General features: G+C 49.3%; 1 protein-coding gene across 7 annotated transcripts; it reads right to left on the bottom strand.

Moving 5' to 3' along the window:
* Positions 1-195: 195 nt before the first annotated feature.
* Positions 196-17,629, bottom strand: sntg2 (syntrophin, gamma 2). 7 transcript variants are annotated; one of them, XM_081603494.1, is made up of 17 exons: positions 17,041-17,606; positions 11,512-11,649; positions 11,296-11,352; positions 11,168-11,225; positions 10,366-10,409; positions 9,905-9,946; positions 8,797-8,884; positions 8,274-8,350; positions 7,249-7,370; positions 6,122-6,251; positions 5,630-5,665; positions 5,400-5,516; positions 5,254-5,325; positions 4,593-4,802; positions 1,421-1,513; positions 1,172-1,282; positions 196-648 (listed from the first exon to the last, which is right to left on the bottom strand). In XM_081603494.1, the coding sequence occupies exons 1-17, from the start codon at positions 17,083-17,085 to the stop codon at positions 523-525; spliced, it is 1,566 nt and encodes a 521-aa protein (XP_081459620.1). In that variant the 5' UTR covers positions 17,086-17,606; the 3' UTR covers positions 196-522. The 7 variants fall into 7 exon arrangements, with proteins under 7 accessions (XP_081459620.1, XP_081459618.1, XP_081459619.1 ...); XM_081603492.1 differs by having other exon boundaries at positions 11,296-11,649; positions 17,041-17,608; XM_081603493.1 differs by lacking the exon at positions 9,905-9,946 and having other exon boundaries at positions 11,296-11,649; positions 17,041-17,610.
* Between the last annotated feature and the right edge of the window lie 2,835 nt (positions 17,630-20,464).

Below are 20,464 nucleotides of genomic sequence, written 5' to 3' on the forward strand. Positions count from 1 at the left end.
CCCAAACAGCAGAACCAGCAGAGTTCTGGACCAGGCGGGTCCAGCTGGTTCCGTCTGACCCAAATCATCTCAGCTGGAACTGAGGTTTCCTCCACCGGCGGTCCAGAAACTTCCTGTTGGATCCCAGCTTTATTCATCCTGCTGCCAGATTGAAGCAGCTCTGCACCGGCGGCAGCCAGCGCGTCCCGTCAGCTCTGCACCGGCGGCAGCGCGTCCCGTCAGCTCTGCACCGGCGGCAGCGCGTCCCGTCAGCTCTGCACCGGCGGCAGCCAGCGCGTCCCGTCAGCTCTGCACCGGCGGCAGCGCGTCCCGTCAGCTCTGCACCGGCGGCAGCCAGCGCGTCCCGTCAGCTCTGCACCGGCGGCAGCCAGCGCGTCCCGTCAGCTCTGCACCGGCGGCAGCCAGCGCGTCCCGTCAGCTCTGCACCGGCGGCAGCGCGTCCCGTCAGTAAAATAAAGTCTTTCAGCTGAAAGTCTTCATGGTGAGTAAAGGTCTTCATTCCTCGCCGCTGTAACAGGAAGTCTAGCTGCTGATGTGTGCGGCGCGGCGCTGGCCGCACAGGAAGCCGGGCTCCATGGACGCCACCTTGGCAGCGATGAAGGAGTGGATGCAGTGGAGGACCGCCGTCAGGTTGGCAAACTCCAGTTCCTGACAGGAGAAGAAGAAGAATCAACATAATCAGGATTTTACGCTGTAAATGTAATTTAGTCGCCATTTTTCTTGACAAAATGGAGGAAATGTGACTTTATGTCGGTTTGGGTCGCCGGCCGACGACGACTCAGCTGCTGAGAAAAGATCAAATCTCATATCTGTCAATGCGCCCAGGAGACACTGAAAGATGGTCTTCCTTATCTCTGGAGCTTCAGCCAATCAGCATCAAGGAGAACCACAGCTGCTCCTGGATTGGCTGCTCTATTAGCCAATAGGGTGTCAGCTAGCATCGCTCAGTTATTTACGCATTTTAAAACAGAATAAACATTTCTTTGTAAATATGTTCATAAAGTCACAAAAAAGACAACAAAGTTAAACATTTTTACATTTTGCTTCAACAAACCAGTTTAATTTTAACATCTTAGCATTTCCAGCTACTGTCCTACAGATTAAACAATGTGACGAAAGGTTAATCAATAACTCATTTACTCTAAAATCAGACAGAAACCAGATTTCTTACCCTCATTTCTATTTGGCTGCTGTCGGCGTTCCTAAAGAGCAGCTTGACTCGGGTTTTCCCGTCGTCAGATGAGCCTTTCAGCTGAGAGAACCTGTATCTCCACAGAACAGCCTGAAGCAGGAGGAGAGCCGGGTTCATTCAGAGCCGCTAACCGTTTAAAAACCGGGACGACATCAGCAGCTGGTGAATGACTGCTGCACCGTCGCCATGGATACCACAGCCAGGAAATAAGAACAGGAAGTGGATTACCTTTGAAGTCACATCTGAGCAGCTGAACCCGGATCCGAAATCCAGCGTGAAGCTGAGAACGCTCCCCTGGCTGCTGCACATGTAGCTTTTAGACTGAGGAGGAGAAGAAGAAATGGACTGCCATTAGCCAGCTAACCGCTTCGCTAGCCCAGCTAGCACCTCCATTAGCCAGCTAACCGCCTCGCTAGCCCAGCTAGCACCTCCATTAGCCAGCTAACCGCTTCGCTAGCCCAGCTAGCACCTCCATTAGCCAGCTAATTGCTTCGCTAGCCCAGCTAGCACCTCCACTAGCCAGCTAACTGCTTCGCTAGCCCAGCTAGCACCTCCATTAGCCAGCTAACCACTTCGCTAGCCAAGCTAGCACTGCCATTAGCCAGCTAACAGCTTCATTAGCCCAGCTAGCACCGCCATTAGCCAGCTAATTGCTTCGCTAGCCCAGCTAGCACCTCCATTAGCCAGCTAACTGCTTCGCTAGCCCAGCTAGCACCTCCATTAGCCAGCTAACTGCTTCGCTAGCCCAGCTAGCACCTCCATTAGCCAGCTAACCACTTCGCTAGCCCAGCTAGCACTGCCATTAGCCAGCTAACAGCTTCATTAGCCCAGCTAGCACCGCCATTAGCCAGCTAATCGCTTCGCTAGCCCAGCTAGCACCTCCATTAGCCAGCTAACTGCTTCGCTAGCCCAGCTAGCACCACCATTAGCCAGCTAACAGCTTCATTAGCCCTGCTAATGTGGATCTTGAACAATAAAAAGTAAACAGTAAACTGCCCTGGTGAAAAAACCCTCCACACATCAACCTAAACTATTTCTAAAGTGTGACTAGCGACGCATCTAGCGACTTTTTATCAGTAAAATGACTAGTGGCAGATCTAGCAACTTAAAAAAAGCAACTGTTGATGACTTTTTACAAAAGTAGCTAGCAACTTTTTCTCCCAAAAAAGTAAATGGCAACTTTTTCTAAAAAGTGACGTATCATTTGAAGTGAGATGGTTTTCTACCCAAACGCCGCGCTGTGTAACGCTAACGCTAACCAAGCCGCTAAATGGCCAAATGAACTGTAGTACCATGGCTCAACCCGTAGAGGGCGACACACAGGTTTAGAAATTTACCCACAAATGTCACAATTTGGACAGAAACAAAGAATTTAGTTATTTCATCAAAAAAGCTGATTTGGTGTTTAGTGACACTTGAAGCTTCTGAGACAAAATAATCCTGAAGTAAAATAAAATGTTTAATAATTTCAGCGAATCATGAAGCTGCTCAGAGTTACTGTTCCTCTTTCTGCTTCATCTGGAGAGCAGAAAGCTGATTAATAATAATTATTGAGACCGATTATTACCATCTATGGCTCAATTATCTTTGATTGGAAATTAATTTTAATCCTGAAAAACAAACAAATGTCCCTCAAATTATTTTAATTTAATAAAGAGCCGTGAAAGGTGGAAATTCATCCTTCAGATTTATTTTAATTATAGGTTTTATTTTCCGCACAGAGGCGTAAAACATGAAAAACCTCAGATTTTAAGATCATTTTCTGTGAGGTCAGAGAACCTGAACATGTGTAAAGACTCAGTCTGTCGGCAGCAACAGACCCTTATTGGTTATGATAATCAATAAGGAAACAATAATTAACAGGCTGTAGGATGGGAAACAAATGAAAACCCTTAAACACCATCACCAGTGAAACCAGTGAAACCAGCAACATCTGGATAAACCTGAACTATATTTCTGAACGGGTTTGAGGCAGCAGCCAGTCGGGATCCTGTTCGGTTCTGTGTTGCGGCTTCATTTTGGGCGGCGGCGTCTCCTCGGCGGGAAGACGCTCAGATTCCTCTCTGGGTGTTTCAGTCCTCACACACACACACACACACACACACACACACACACACACACACACACACACACACACACACACACACACACACACACACACACACACTCACACACACACACACACACACACACTCTGAGGAGGCCTGCAGATTTGAATTATGGAGTGCAGTGAGAGCAGCAGCCAGGCAGGACTGGAGCCATGAGGAACAGGAAGCCGCTGCTGCTTCCTGTCACCAGGAACGAGACGCCGGGCTGCGGCTGCGGCTGCGGCTGCGGCTGCGGCTGCGCTTCACTAATTGGATTTAGCAACATTTCCTCTTCAAGGAAATCTGCTTAGCACATTCTGACAGGACCGGATGGATGAGAGCCGGAGCCCAGAGATAAAACCAGGAACAAACATCGGCTCTCACTCCTGGAGCAGAAGAAGGTTTTCAGTTAAATGTGTTTGGTTCCAGATCAGCTCCAGTCCAGGACCAGGCATCGCTGAGGCTTGCTTTGGTTTTACATCATGCTAACATTTGATTCCTGAGTTCTTCATGTTCCTCCTCAGATTAAAACTCTCTGCCGGCAGAACGGACCAGAACCGAACCAGAACATTCCGAGGCGGCATGACAGGAACCTCTGCATGGTTTCTATCAGAGGCTGTGATGCAGAGTTACAACAGAATCACTGTAAGCATCTTAAAGCAGCAGAGCTTCTGTCTGTCCACTCTGCAGGCCATAAACATGTCCAGGGTTAGCTAAAATGCTAAGGCTAGCTGAAATGCTGAGGTTAGCTGAAATGCTAAAGCTAGCTAAAATGCTAAGGTTGGCTAAAATGCTAAAGTTGGCTAAAATGCTGAGGTTAGCTAAAATGCAAAGGCTAGCTGAAATGCTAAAGATGGCTAAAATGCTGAGGTTAGCTAAAATGCAAAGGCTAGCTGAAATGCTGAGGTAAGTGGGATTGCTAAGGTTAGTTAAAATGCTAAGGTTGGCTGAAATGCTAAGGTTAGTTAAAATGCAAAGGCTAGCTGAAATGCTAAGGTTAGATAAAATGCTGAGGTTGGCTGAAATGCTAAAGCTAGCTGAAATGCTAAGCGGGAATGCTAAAGCTAGCTGAAATGCTAAGGTTGGCTGAAATGCTAAGTGGAAATGCTAAAGCTAGCTGAAATGCTAAGGTTGGCTGAAATGCTAAGGTCAGTGGGAATGCTAAGGTTAGCTGAAATGCTAAAGCTAGCTGAAATGCTAAGGTTAGCGGGAATGGAACAAACTGAACAGTCTAGGAGACGTCTGGATTCGTTTCAGGCTGAACTGGTTCTGTTAGCCGGCCCGGTCCGCTCCGCCTTCCGGCCGGCGCTCACCCCGACTCGCTGCACCTCCAGGAACACGGCCCTCTGGAAGGACTTGTCCCAGGTTGCCAGGTCTGAGGCCAGCTCCACCCTGAAGGTGCGGCTCTGGCCGTGGCCCACCAGGATGCTGAAGCAGAGCGGGTCGCCGCCCGGCTGCTGGGGGGAACCGTGCAGACCCAGGAAGAGCCGCGCCTGCAGCCAGCAGTCCTCAGCCAGCCACAGCTGCAGGGGGGGGGGAGCATCACCTGATCAATAACCTGATCGATAACCTGATCGATAATAAACTGAAGCTTTATTTATTACTTAGTTCTTACCGTAGTTATAAAACGTCACAGTGTCAACCTAAATATTTAGCTAATATGCAAATTCACTTGCCGATAACAGGAAGTGGACTACCAAAATAAAAGCTGGTTCTTCAGAACCTCTTTAGCATAGTTTCTTTTCCTGTTTCCTCTTTTGATAAATAATCTTGTCAAAATAAAAGCTGATCCAGTCAGCAGCAGCTGAAACGTTTGACGGGTTCAGTTTCAGCTTTTATTTTGGTAGTCTGCTTTCGCTTATTGCCGAGGTGAATTAGCATATTAGCTTTAGCTTGTTTGAAACTAAATAAATGAAGAACATGGAGAAATCCCAGCGAGAGCAGGGGACCCGACTCGGCGCTGATCCGACTCACCTTGTGAACCTTGAACAGAACCTCATAGAGGCTGTATGTAGTTTCGGGTTTTCCCCAGTCGGTGGCGCCGACCTGAGAGACCAGAAAGCTTGATGAGCGTCAGAAACAAGAACCTGAAGAGCGTCTGGGCTGGGAGCTGCTGGTACCGGCGGCCGTCTGAAGATGTGAACATACGGCCCCCTCAGCGCCAGGAACCTGAAGGCCGAGCTCCTGCAGGGGGCGCCGCTCCCTGCAGCCTCACACACCCAGCCCATGTGGACGATCTGGGAAAACAGGATCAACAAGCGGAGAAAACATTTTCACCTCCGATGACCTTTTAATAATGTGACTGAATCCAGTGAGGAGCGATCTGATTGGACGGCAGGCAGCTGCTCACCTGGTCACCAGACGAAGATTCATTCAGCGTCTCAATCTGCAGCAGAAACAGACAGGAAGTCATCAAAGAGGCTCAGCTTCCTGTTCCAGCAGGAAACCATCAAAGATCCAATCTGAAGCTGATTCTGATCCAGTGTTTGGCTCCGCCTCTTTTGGGGGCGGGATTACTGAGATTAACTAATCCGGATTTTCCTTCCGGGTCGTTCTGCTCTTAGATCGGATCGCTGTCTCCACCCACACAGTCTGTTAAAGGCTGCAGGTGAATAAAAGAAGCGCCGCCGTCTCTCCAAAAGCAGCAGAACAATGAGATCCCGATTGGACCAATCAGCTCACGGTGTCACTGATTGGCCGTGAATTAACGAGCCTTGAAACATGACCGCTGTGAGCAGCAGGACCAGAATAACCGGAGAGACGAGGAGATGAGCGAGGAGCCGCTCGTCATCAGACAGGTCAGACCCAACGAGCCGATCTCAGAGCTCCGATCTGGACTCACGCTCTCCTGCGTCAGCTCGCCGATGTTCGCAGCGATCGCCTGCAGCCAGTCCGAACTTTCTGCTGCCGAGCAGAACTGCAGGGCGCTGGAGCTGGACGCATCCGGGGAGAACAGCTCCAAGCAGTGGGACCTGGAGGAGGGGTCAGAGGTCAGAGGTCAGCAGGAACAAACAGCCGCAGTTATCCTGGAAAACTAAACGTCATAAAAACATTCAGTTTCATGAAGAAGAAAACGACGAGCCAGCGACTCTGAGCTGAAATAAACCCAAAAGCGTGACCTATGACCTTCATCAGACTACCTGCAGACGCTGCCAAGGTCATGGATGGCCTAGCCAAAGTTCAGGACCCAGCTGGATTTATTAAACTCCTCCAGGTGTCTCCAGCGTCATGGAGGCTGATGCTGCAGCAGTCAGTCTGCGGTGGTGGTGAAGACGCCTCTGACTAAAGATAGTAAGTCCTGGGTGACTCCACCAGCTCTCAGCTCGCTCTGCTAAGCCACCTCCTTTGCTTTTGCCACCTCCTTTCCAACTGTGGCTCATAATGACGTCGGGGATCTAATGAGCTGCTGCTGGTTGTAGAAATGACCAAACACATCAGAACTAAAATGTTCCTGCCAGTCGGAGCTAACGTAGCGTAGCTAACGTAGCGTAGCCAGTGCGCCATGCTGCCGCCGTTAGCCGAGCTAAGCTAGCAGGAACTGCGACCTCCATTCCGTCTCCATCTGTCTCAGCAGCAGCGAGACCAGATGTAGCAGCAGGACCACATTCCTCTTGGTGGGGGTGATGAGGGACGGGGAAACTTTTAATTTGTTTTTCTGCTGCTGAGACCTTTGACCTTTGACCTCTCAGCAGGCAGAAGGAGGCCAGAATCTGACGGCTCATTATTATGAACACACAACAGGAGGATAAAGATGGAGAAGCGTTGCTAGCTGTGTTAGCCAGTAACTGTCTGATGATGATGATGTTTCCGGCTAAAGCAGCAGAAATCTGGATCCTTTCAGAGCTGAGGCTCCGGATGGAGACGGGCTGAAATGAATCACACAGCGTCTCAGACTGCCGCTCTGACCTTTGACCTCAGAGAGTCAAAGGACTCTGACCCCTAGAGGTCAACGGCTCGGCGCAGCCGTACCTTAGCTTATCGCTGCCTTCTCGCCGTCTGGAGACTCTGGCCATCCGCAGCGGCAGGCAGACGGCGTCCAGCCAGCGCTTCTCGTACTTTGGCTCATTCGCTGAGGGTGAAGGGGGCGGAGCCTGAGCGGAAACAGAACAACCAATCAGCTGCCAGTAAAACAGAACAACCAATCAGCTGCCAGTAAAACAGAACAACCAATCAGCTGCCAGTAAAACAGAACAACCAATCAGCTGCCAGTAAAACAGAACAACCAATCAGCTGTCAGAAGTTAGCCACTAGCAACTAGCAAGTAGCCATCAGAAGTTAGCCACTAGCAAGTAGCCATCAGAAGTTAGCCACTAGCGATTAGCAAGTAGCCATCAGAAGTTAGCCACTAGCAACTAGCAAGTAGCCATCAGAAGTTAGCCACTAGCAACTAGCAAGTAGCCATCAGAAGATAGCCACTAGCAACTAGCAAGTAGCCATCAGAAGTTAGCCACTAGCAACTAGCAAGTAGCCATCAGAAGATAGCCACTAGCAACTAGCAAGTAGCCATCAGAAGTTAGCCACTAGCAACTAGCAAGTAGCCATCAGAAGTTAGCCACTAGCAACTAGCAAGTAGCCATCAGAAGTTAGCCACTAGCGATTAGCAAGTAGCCATCAGAAGTTAGCCACTAGCAATTAGCAAGTAGCCATCAGAAGTTAGCCACTAGCGATTAGCAAGTAGCCATCAGAAGTTAGCCACTAGCGATTAGCAAGTAGCCATCAGAAGCTCTGCTGACTGGAACCTGCTGACCTCAGCTCTGTGCAGATCGCTTCACATCGTCTGAAGAGCCGACAGCAAACAGGAAATCCTTGATCTGTCAGCAACCGGACCTGCTGTCGTCTCTCAATCATTTCTGGGATTTATGGATTCATCACAGGAAGACAAAACGTTCCAGCGGCGCCCCGAGCTGGACTCGGGTCGGAGTCTGGAGCCCCGGGAGGTTCTGCTGCAGCAGCTGACCGCTAACAGGACCGCTACGCTAACTGAGGTCCCTCACCGTGTTGTTCCCGTTCAGATGGAAGCCGCCGTCGAAGAGCGGAGAGGAGGCCCGGTTCTGGTCCAGCCCAGGAGAACCTGGGCAGGAAAACAAGGAAATCAGAGGACAAAAACAGCAAAGATAAATCCTGGAGGGAAGTTCTGGTCCGACCTGCCTTCATCTCCATGGCAACACCATCGAGCTAAAGCTCCCTGTGCAGAACCGCAGCAGCCATTTTAGGGATGGACTACAGAAGAGTTCATCATTTCAGAACCAAGAAAATCCCAACATGCTGATAAACATGGCTGCTGGTTCTGGTTCTGGACCTCGCTCTAGAACCCCAAAGTGTCTTCAGTCAGAGGCGTCTCCAGGCCCGCTGTAACACAGACCTCTACAGGAGAGCCTTTCCCTAGAAACTTGAAATGTTGAAATTCAGATCATCCATCAATTATTGAATCTGATTCTAAAGGTTCCTTCATCTGATCAGAAACTCAGACTGAGGAAGAGGAGGAAGAGGAGAGGCCGGCCAATCAGGAGCCGTTACCAAGCGGCAGCTTCAGGAAGGACGGGACTTCGCTCAGGTAGCGCACGGTGATGGTGACCTCATCGCCCGCAGTTCTCAGCAGGTGAACCTGCCAGCAGAAACACACCTGTCAGGTGAAACGGAGAAAACCTTCATCTGCAGCAGCGACGTCTAAAACCAGTTAGCAACCAGTTAGCGACCAGTTAGCAACCAGTTAGCAACCAGTTAGCAACCAGTTAGCAACCAGTTAGCAACCAGTTAGCAACCAGTTAGAAACCAGTTAGCAACCAGTTAGCAACCAGTTAGCAACCAGTTAGCAACCAGTTAGCAACCAGTTAGCAACCAGTTAGCAACCAGTTAGCAACCAGTTAGCAACCAGTTAGAAACCAGTTAGCAACCAGTTAGCAACCAGTTAGCAACCAGTTAGCAACCAGTTAGCAACCAGTTAGAAACCAGTTAGCAACCAGTTAGAAACCAGTTAGCAACCAGTTAGCAACCAGTTAGCAACCAGTTAGCAACCAGTTAGCAACCAGTTAGCAACCAGTTAGAAACCAGTTAGCAACCAGTTAGCAACCAGTTAGCAACCAGTTAGCAACCAGTTAGCAACCAGTTAGCGACCAGTTAGAAACCAGTTAGCAACCAGTTAGCAACCAGTTAGCAACCAGTTAGAAACCAGTTAGAAACCAGTTAGCAACCAGTTAGCAACCAGTTAGCAACCAGTTAGAAACCAGTTAGCAACCAGTTAGCGACCAGTTAGCAACCAGTTAGCAACCAGTTAGCAACCAGTTAGCAACCAGTTAGCAACCAGTTAGCAACCAGTTAGCAACCAGTTAGCAACCAGTTAGCAACCACTTAGAAACCAGTTAGAGAATCAGAGGGAAGGAAACCAGCAGCTGTCATGGCGGCCATGACGCTTGTCAGCTGCAGGAGAGAACAGATGTTCATGGCGGTGATGATGATGATGATGATGATGCTGAGCCAAGCTGGACCAAATGAACTGAAACGTGTGGAGGAGGTCCACCAGAACCAGCGGAGCTTCCTGGTTCTGGTGGACCGGTCCATGTTGTTCGCAGCTCAGTCTGACGCAGCTTCATTAAAGATGTGTGCTGATTGGTGGACAGGAACTCACCACTTCCTGGTGTGTGCAGCGCTCCACGTTAATGCCGTTAACCTGCAGACACAGAGCGGGCGGCCATGATGGAGGAGCTGGTCAGCTGACCTGCTGCTGGATGACAGGACGATGCTAAACGCTTCCAGGTTCAGAGCGACGATCTGATCTAGATTCAGTTTTACTGTCTGAAGCTGCTAAAACTTCCCGTCTGCTATGATATTCAACAACATCAGTTGGTTCTGAAGACCCACTGCTGGAGCTCTGACGGGCCACTGGTGGCCCCAGAGCCGCAGGTTGAAGACCCTGAGGAAAAGTGTTGAATTTCTCCATGTTTGTTGTATTTTAGTTTCTTCATAAATTATCACATCTGATCCACGATGAGCTCCAGGATCAATATTACTATTGATGGCTGATCGGAGCCTCCGCTTCCCTCAGACAGCAGGAAACGGGCCAGGCGAGGCAGGAAGTGATGTACTGACCTGCAGCACGGCGTCCCCGACGAACAGCTTCCCCGTCTGATCAGCTGTGGGTAAAAGGTCAGAGGTCAACGTAGCGGTTAGCTAACGGCTATGAGGCCGTCTGTCGGAGGTTCTGGTATCTAACGGTTTGGGCCCACAGAACCTTTCCACAGAGCGTGTTAATGCCACGTTACTATGGCAACGCTGTACAGCAGACAGCCCGACCAATCAGCCGCTGCGTTAGCATTTAGCATTTAGCATTTCATCATGTTTACAGTTTTTAACCAGCTGATGTTTATTCTGCATAAAACAATAAGATTTAAAATCAGTGGATGGAAAAACCTTCAGACATGTAAAGAGCTTAACTGCAGGAGAAGAGAATGAAACTAAGTACACCCCTAAAACTAAGTACACCCCTAAAACTAAGTACACCCCTAAAACTAAGTACACCCCTACTGCAGTCTAATAAAATCCCCTGATTCATTTATTGTTAATACTGGTTCAGAACCAGTTCTACTGGAATATTCAGGTGTCCTAAAGGTCAAAGGTCGTGACACCAAAACAGAATTACTGCTTGGAAGGAGGAAAACCTTTTCAGTCTAGAAACAAGATGGCTGCCGGACTGAGGTTAGCAAATACAACGAGACACGTGATGGTCTTGGCGCATTGGAATAAATCTACCACAGAATGACTGGAAATCAAACGGCCTAGTCAAAGTCCAGGCCTTTAACCCCGTAAAGTGAAGGTTGTCCTCTAGGAATGAAAGTTTTCCTCAGATTCTGAAACGTTTCACCCAGCAGATTAAAACCAAACCTTTTCTTACCGACTTGGTTCCTGAAGATCTTTGAAATGACGACGGGCACGTTGTGCTCCGCTCCGCCCTGCAGAGCCAACAGGAAGGCGTTAGCGTTAGCGTTAGCTCCAGAGCTAGCCGGGTGACCTTCAGCTCACCTTGATGCTGAGGCCCAGACCGCCAGCCGCCTGCCGTCTCAGGACTACAGCTCTGTGCTTTAGAAACGGGGAGTTTTTATTGGCAGACGGATTGTTTTCAGCAGGAAGTGAGCGTCCAGTGACAGGAAGTGAGCGTCCAGTGACAGGAAGTGAGCGTCCAGTGACAGGAAGTGAGCGTCCAGTGACAGGAAGTGAGCACACGGCGGGTGAACTTACGTTGGCTTTGGGCTCGGAGCCGTCGGTGCAGACCACGCCCAGCTTCTGGATGGTCAGAGCGTCTCTGCTCAGCCGCAGGCAGACGTCGAAACTGTCGCCGCTGTCGCCGCTGCACAGCAGCGCCACTCCGGATCGGCTCTGGAGGAAACCAGGAAAACAAACATTTAGCTTCAGGACGACCGGAAGATTCTGGCGGCTTGAAACGAAGAACGTTTCACTGAAACTGAAATAAGGTGAATTAGATCAACTTACATCCTGGTATTTACTGATATTTACTGGTATTTACTGGTATTTAGGTTTCCTTCCATGAAGCGACGCGACATCGCTCAGAATCAGCAGCATCAAATCTGATGCTTCAATGATCAACAACATGGAGGAGCTGCTGGAGCAACACAACCATCATTATGGCGGTTCTGTGCTGCAGTCTGGCGGTTCTGTGCTGCAGTCTGGCGGTTCTGTGCTGCAGTCTGGCGGTTTTGTGCTGCAGTCTGGCGGTTCTGTGCTGCAGTCTGGCGGTTCTGTGCTGCAGTCTGGCGGTTTTGTGCTGCAGCGGTTCTGTGCTGCAGTCTGGCGGTTCTGTGCTGCAGTCTGGCGGTTCTGTGCTGCAGTCTGGCGGTTCTGGTTGAACTGATCTCGGATCGTTTCTTAAAGGAAACTGAACTGATTAACAGAAACTCGTTAAAGTCGACAACATAAATATCCATAAGCAGGGTCTCATCCTGATGGGTGAACTCTGGCCCGGTTCTGCTCCGGTTCTGGCCCGGTTGGTTGCTGGAATCGCGAAGCCGCCAGCAGAGTCCGAACGCACGTCTGACCGCCTGCCAGTCCAGAGCAGCGTTCCGGGTCAAACCCGACGGACTCTCAGTCTGCGCTGGGGAAAACCGCGGCTCCTCTGCGCCTTCACACTGATTGGACCTCATCCATGCCTGGTTGGTTCCGCGGCCAGCAGGTTCTGCTGCTGCCACAAGCATTTCAATCAGCCAAAATTCAGCAGCAGGTGAGTTCAGAGGTAAAGGTCTGATCCGACTGGATCAGAACCCGGTTCTGCTCCTCCAGAACCTCTGCTTTATGACCCGGGCCACTGGGTTCTGTTGGACCAGAGGAGGTTTCAGAAGCTGCTTTAACGACTTTGGTAATGTTTTCAGGATGTTTCCCTCCTTCGGTCCAGTCGACCCGGTTCTACTGGAACCAGAACATCTGCTCCACCTCCAGCTGCTCTGAGTCAAACCAGCCTGTTCCCCTCCTGGCCTGTGGGGGCGCTGCACCAAGAACCACTGAAGGAAACGACACAAAAACCTCTGAAGACACTGAGAGCAACTTCCTTCTTCACCACATGGAAACAAGATGGAGGATTTTAGCGGTTGGAGGATTTCTCTTTAGGCTAAAGACCAGGAGACATTTCTGCTGCTAGCGCTAGGCTAGCATGTTAGCTTTGGTTGTATTTACCCAGAATGCCCTGCGCTGTAGTCCACTTCCTGTTTTTGGAGCGGTCTCTGGTTCGCTTGGCGTTCACATTCAAACCGAACCCAGACTGAGGTTTGGAGGACCAGAGGTCAGAGGTCAGTTAGCGTTCACACCTGACCAACCGAACCGGACTTTGACTAGGCAAACTGACTGGACTTGGACTCCCTCCGGGTCCAGAACACCAACTCTGTTCTGGACGTTGCTGACTACCAGATCATTCCTGGTTTCCATGGAGACGGTCGGTGGCCGTTTCAGAATAAAAACGAATGAATGAAGGTTTTTCTGCTGCATCTCAGGTGAAAATGTGTTTATGAATCCAGATAATGTAGCAGGAGCTCCCAGTTATTTACCTCCATATCAGAGCCAACACACACACACACACACACACACACACACACACACACACACACACACACACACACACACACACACACACACACACACACACACACACACTGTGTGAATCTGAATTGAGTTTCAGGATTATTGTATTTCAACCGCCTGACGTTTGGGGGATTTAATGACTGATTATAGTGGCGTTGGGCTGTTTACTGTAAGATGTGTGTCGCGGCCTTCTAGCTTCCAATACTCCAACTAAGGCCGTGTGTGTTAACAGGTGGGTTTTAGATTGAACGCACTTCCTCTTCATTTGTTTGCGAAAATAGATTGTTTATTTCTTATAAAATTAGTAACAAAATGTCAAAAAATGTCCTACATCTTAACCGAAAACGAAAGTAAACTTAACATGGCGTTTCAAGTAAAAAGGTGCAAAATAAAAGGTCAAATTGAAAGTGAAATGCAAGTGAAATGAAATGGTCAAAAAATCATTTACCAACCCTCCCGTACACACCAGACATTTGCAAAACAATGCCTCCACCAAGCACCCGGTGTGTTTTTAATTACCTAAATTAATGGGAGGGGCTAACCAATTACCAACATAATCAATTCTAATTTACAAATTAATCACAGACTTAATTCTAACTTTCCAAAAATAAAAAACTAAATTAATAGAACTTACAAGTTGCAAACATTACACAAATGGCCACCACAATGTGTGTGAGCACTGCTGTCACCTTCATTAGGAACACCTGTCTAAATGTTTACTCACACTGAATCAGCCTGTGTGTCCAACCTGAGGGTCAGGGGCCAGTTCTGGCCCACCAATACTTGGTTTTTATACATAAAGACTAAAAAAATTATTTTCTGAAAGATCAACTAAGAGCAGCAAAGAAGTCAAAACTGAACAAAGATGAGAGATTTTTTGGTATCATTTTTATTATTTAGTTCATATTCAGTCTAATGTTAATGTGAAGCGCTAAGCTAACATCTGTGTTCATGAGAACTGTTCCCTCCAGAGGGCGCTAGAGCTGCGTTAGCTAGAGCTGCGTTAGCTAGAGCTGCGTTAGCTAGAGCTAGAGCTGCATTAGCTAGAGCTGCGTTAGCTAGAGCTGCGTTAGCTAGAGCTGCATTAGCTAGAGCTGCATTAGCTAGAGCTGCGTTAGCTAGAGCTGCATTAGCTAGAGCTGCATTAGCTAGAGCTGCGTTAGCTAGAGCTGCGTTAGCTAGAGCTGCGTTAGCTAGAGCTGCGTTAGCTAGAGCTGCGTTAGCTAGAGCCAGAGCTGCGTTAGCTAGAGCTGCGTTAGCTAGAGCCAGAGCTGCGTTAGCTAGAGCTGCGTTAGCTAGAGCTGCGTTAGCTAGAGCTGCGTTAGCTAGAGCTAGAGCTGCATTAGCTAGAGCTGCGTTAGCTAGAGCTGCGTTAGCTGGAGCTGCGTTAGCTAGAGCTGCTATGCTAAAACCTTTAGACTGCTGTGTTGGTAGCTAGAGCTGCGTTAGCTAGAGCTAGAGCTGCGTTAGCTAGAGCTGCTATGCTAAAACCTTTAGACTGCTGTGTTGGTAGCTAGAGCTGCGTTAGCTAGAGCTGCGTTAGCTAGAGCTGCGTTAGCTAGAGCTGCGTTAGCTGGAGCTGCGTTAGCTGGAGCTGCTATGCTAAAACCTTTAGACTGCTGTGTTGGTAGCTAGAGCTGCGTTAGGTAGAGCTAGAGCTGCGTTAGCTAGAGCTGCGTTAGCTAGAGCTGCGTTAGCTAGAGCTGCGTTAGCTAGAGCTGCGTTAGCTAGAGCTGCGTTAGGTAGAGCTGCGTTAGCTAGAGCTGCGTTAGCTAGAGCTGCGTTACATAGAGCTGCGTTAGCTAGAGCTGCGTTAGCTAGAGCTGCGTTAGGTAGAGCTGCGTTAGCTGGAGCTGCGTTAGCTAGAGCTGCGTCAGCTAGAGCTGCGTTAGCTAGAGCTGCGTTACATAGAGCTGCGTTACATAGAGCTAGAGCTGCGTTACATAGAGCTGCGTTAGCTAGAGCTGCGTTAGCTAGAGCTGCGTTAGCTAGAGCTGCGTTACATAGAGCTGCGTTAGCTAGAGCTGCGTTAGCTAGAGCTGCGTTAGCTAGAGCTGCGTTAGCTAGAGCTGCGTTAGCTAGAGCTGCGTTACATAGAGCTAGAGCTGCGTTACATAGAGCTGCGTTACATAGAGCTAGAGCTGCGTTACATAGAGCTGCGTTAGCTAGAGCTGCGTTAGCTAGAGCTGCGTTAGGTAGAGCTGCGTTAGGTAGAGCTGCGTTAGCTAGAGCTGCGTTAGCTAGAGCTGCGTTACATAGAGCTGCGTTACATAGAGCTGCTTTAGCTAGAGCTGCTTTAGCTAGAGCTGCGTTAGCTAGAGCTGCGTTAGCTAGAGCTGCGTTACATAGAGCTGCGTTACATAGAGCTGCGTTAGCTAGAGCTGCGTTAGCTAGAGCTGCGTTAGCTAGAGCTGCGTTAGCTAGAGCTGCGTTAGCTAGCGCTGCGTAAGCTAGAGCAGCGCTAGCTAGAGCTGCGTTAGCTAGAGCTGCGTTAGCTAGAGCTGCGTTAGCTAGAGCTGCGTTACATAGAGCTGCGTTAGCTAGAGCTGCGTTAGCTAGAGCTGCGTTAGCTAGAGCTGCGTTAGCTAGAGCTGCGTTAGGTAGAGCTAGAGCTGCGTTAGCTGGAGCTGCGTTAGCTAGAGCTGCGTTAGCTAGAGCTGCGTTAGCTAGAGCTGCGTTAGCTAGAGCTGCGTTAGCTAGAGCTGCGTTACATAGAGCTGCGTTAGGTAGAGCTGCGTTAGCTAGAGCTGCGTTAGCTAGAGCTGCGTTAGCTAGAGCTGCGTTAGCTAGAGCTGAAACCTTTTAGATTTAAGATAAAAACCAGTTTGAGTTTCACCTGTAATAAAATCTATTAATCCCTTTTTACATCCATTTATCAGCTAATCAATAATTAATCCCGATCAGTCCCGCACTCTGCTACTAAAGACAATAACATGTTTATGTTCTTAACAAATTTGTCTATTTGCATTTTTATAATATCGTATAAAATAAACTTAACTGTAGCATAATCGATGCTACAGTTAAGTTTATTTTATCGATTATGCTAAAGTAGCATCGATTATGCTACTTTAGCATAATCGATGCTACAGTTAAGTTTATTTTATCGATTATGCTAAAGTAGCATCGATTATGCTACTTTAGCATAATCGATGCTACAGTTATTAACATTGATTATTAATAAAAACTCGTCAGATTCGGATGTTTATTACCGTTATGGATCCGGCAGCAGGTCCAGGTTCTGGACCCGCCCGGAACCCAACGCTGTAACTTCCTCAGAGTGTGAATAATTCTGAGCCTGAAAGAAAATCCGGAATAAAAACGAACTGGTCCCAAAAAGTCCGAAAGGTCAATAATAACCCGGAACGGGGTTCGGATTAACAATCATCATTAATCATATCAATTCTCCTCAGCAGGGAAACATCTGCAACGCATTTCCGAGCCGAACCGTTCTGCTGGTTCGGCTGGACCGGGAGCGGCTCCGGGTTAAAGCTCTGTGTCGGTTCCGGTGGTTCCGACACTGAAACTCCAGAAACCGGCTCAATCAGAGGGAAGTCCGGCCGGCTCCCTCTGGGTACCGGATCTTCATCAGAACCGCTCTGTGTTTGAACAACCCGTCCGGAACCAGAACCAGACCTCCGCGGAAGTTTCGCCGGGAAGCGGGACCGAGCAGCGGGTCCTTACCGGAGTTGGCACCGGGAGGCTGGCGGGTCTCCGGCTCCCGCTCATCTCCCCGGGCTTCCTCAGCTCGGCGATCCGCGCGGCGGCGGCTGCTGCCCGGCGTCCCGATCAGCGGCGCGGCGGGGCGGCATGCCCGGAGGCTGGGCGCGGATCCGGGCAGCGGAGGCTGAGGCTGCAGGACGAAGAGCTGCTGCTGCTCCGGCCGTCAGGGATCCTCTGCTGCTCAGGACGCCCACCTGCGGCCCGCAGCCTCCTGTTGACCCACCCTGCGTCAGAGCGCATTAACCCGTTCATTGGCTGTTCGCTGCAGGAGGTCCAATCAGAGTCCCTGGCTTCTCATCGATCTTTCTGACGACATGAAACCGGAGATCAATAAAAACAAACAAAGTTGATCAGCGGCGGACCGAGGGGCCAGGCGGCCCTGGGCGGCTCCAGTTAGCGGCCCCTCATGTTGACCCTCCCTGTCCTGAGAGGCGACCCGCCACCCTGTCAGAGCGGCAGCTACCTCTGCTGCTTTTTCCTTCCACTCAATTTTCTACGAAGACGCTTACACTTTCATCAAATGTTTTTCTGAGATTTTCCCTGTGAGCCAAAATAAAAACTCGGATCATTTAAAAAGAGAAACCAGAGCTGCTTAGAACGAGATTAAAACCAAAATGTCTCCTCCGTTAAATCAGCTATATGTGGAACAAACAGCGAGACGACAAAGTGACACAAGATGGCCGTATTTTTATAACTTAAAACTAATTCCCGTTTTAACAAGATATGAAACTCATTTTAAATAAACTGTCGGTCAAATAATTCTGCTCCTGAATTTTGGACGTTAAAAGCTTCCGTACAAAATGACATAAAGGTTTGAATTATTTCACTTCATCTGTGATGAATCTAGATAAACGATTCTTTCTTACAAGACGTTGAACTTTATCCCTTTATTTCTTTTAATCTGTTCACATATTTCCTGTTGGGGATTTTTCATGAAATCTGTTGGTTTTTGGCTCCACAGAGAACCTGATAAATCCAACATGTCCTCCGCGTTGGGACTTTTCCTCCAGGGTTGTGTTGCTGAATTCGTCTCGGCTCCGTCTGGAGAAAGTTCTGGATATTTAGATCCAAACTAAATATCTAGCAAATAACTGAATATGAAGTTTGACGGTAAATAAGGAGTTTGGGTCAATTATTACCCAAAACAATGTATTGATGCATTTCACCAACATGAAAACCACAAAGGATCAAGAACTTCCTGAAGAAACTTTAGGCAGTAAAATGTTTAAAAATGTGTTTAAATACAAATCAATAATATTTCTTATTATTTTCAGTCCATCTGTTCTCTGCTGATCAGAGAACTGCAGGTTCACCTGCTCTCACCGACACCAGGAGACAAGATGGCCGCCAGCGATCTGGGTCAATCAAGCCTTCATCAGCCGCTCAGCACCGCAGGACTCCAGCCGCTGTGCGTCGTGATTCTGATGACTGACGTGTTTATAGATTATATTTATAAGATACAAACTGAGTCCGTCTGATTAGCAGCTTCTGCTGTACAACACCGCAGAACGTGTGCTAGCCAAAAATCAAAGTTCTCATTCAGCTACATATATATAGCTGGTTCTGAGCTAAACATTCAGCTAGCTCTGAGCTAACGCAATTTGGGTTAAATATTAAGCTAGCTCTGAGCTAAATATTAAGCTAGCTCTGAGCTAAGCTTTCAGCTAGCTCTGAGCTAACGCACTTTGGGTTAAATATTAAGCTAGCTCTGAGCTAAATATTAAGCTAGCTCTGAGCTAACGCACTCTGAGGTAAATATTCAAATATTGCATCCTGGTTGGTGGAGAAAATCAGGATGTCTACTAAAGATTAAAGGAACACAAAAACTCAAATTAAGGGGAAAAAGCCCCATAAAATAATAAAAAATGTTGACAAAATCAAACAGTCGAAGCTAACAACCCCTGTGAGCAACCTGTTCCCCTCGTCGCCTGTGGGGGCGCTGCACCAAGAACCACTGAAGGAAATGAAAACCTCGACCTAAAATCCTTGTTCCTTTCGGGAACAAGGATTTTAGGTCTTTTGCTAAAGACCAGGAGTCCTTTCTCCTGCTAGCGCTCGGCTAACGCGTTAGCTTTGGTTGTAGCTGTAGCTGCTTTTCAAACCGCACCAAAGCTCAGTTAAACTGAACCAAACCTTTTGTGTGTGTTCAGGTTTATTTTATAAACCGGCCTCCTAATAAACCCTGAGCTGTTGCCATGGCAACCTCAATCTGCCACCCTGGAAACCAGATTGATGAATGAGCTTCCCGTCCTGCAGGTTTGCTTAACCGAACCACAGGTGGAGCAGCTAGCGGCTAATCCGCCGAGGCGCTTTTAATTCCAGGCGAAGGAGCTGAAGCGGATTAGAAAGTCCATCAGGAAGGAAGGAGCCCCGAGTTCAGCTGAGGCCCATCCGGATTCCCGTCATCACGGCCAAGAGCTTCGTTACCTGAAGACAACTTGGTCCTGCTGCCCAGAACCACAGAATATTCAGAACCAAAGCAACAGAAAACCTGAAGGAGGGGAAACCACGAAGCGACGACCCATGAAAGATCAAACTCCACAACACAAACGCAGCAACAAAAATACAAAATAAATGATCGAGGTAGTTAAAATTAAACTGCTAAACACAAAGTACTGTCAGCTAAACGGCTCAACACAGAAACATTATCGGAGCTGACGCCAAACCTAACGCACTGAAATTTAGCTGAAGCTAAAAAATAATGGATCCACATGTTGGACCTGCTGCAGCAGAACAGTTCAGAACCATATGAAGTGGGAATAAAGCTATTTATTAACTGATTAAGTGTTTTATATTGTTCTCTAAAAACTATCGAGTCTCGGCTGCAGTGAACCGTCGGTTCTTTCCAGCTGCTCCTCCAGCTGAACCTTTCAGGGATCACAGAACCCGACCGAACCGCCCCACTTTCACCCGGTTCCTGTATTTAACCATCATCACTGCCGTCCTGACCTCCGCAGCCTCTGGCTCTCCGGTGATGGAGCGGCGCCTCCACCGCCCCCTGCTGGCCGGCGGTGATGGAGCGGCGCCTCCACCGCCCCCTGCTGGCCGGCGGTGATGGAGCGGCGCCTCCACCGCCCCCTGCTGGCCGGCGGTGATGGAGCGGCGCCTCCACCGCCCCCTGCTGGCCGGCGGTGATGGAGCGGCGCCTCCACCGCCCCCTGCTGGCCGGCGGTGATGGAGCGGAGCCTCCACCGCCCCCTGCTGGCCGGCGGTGATGGAGCGGCGCCTCCACCGCCCCCTGCTGGCCGGCGGTGATGGAGCGGCGCCTCCACCGCCCCCTGCTGGCCGGCGGTGATGGAGCGGCGCCTCCACCGCCCCCTGCTGGCCGGCGGTGATGGAGCGGCGCCTCCACCGCCCCCTGCTGGCCGGCGGTGATGGAGCGGCG

This window comes from Poecilia reticulata, chromosome 22 (assembly GCF_904066995.2).
Source record: "Poecilia reticulata chromosome 22, P_reticulata-male-v2, whole genome shotgun sequence".
In the NCBI taxonomy this organism is placed as follows: Eukaryota; Metazoa; Chordata; class Actinopteri; order Cyprinodontiformes; family Poeciliidae; genus Poecilia; species Poecilia reticulata.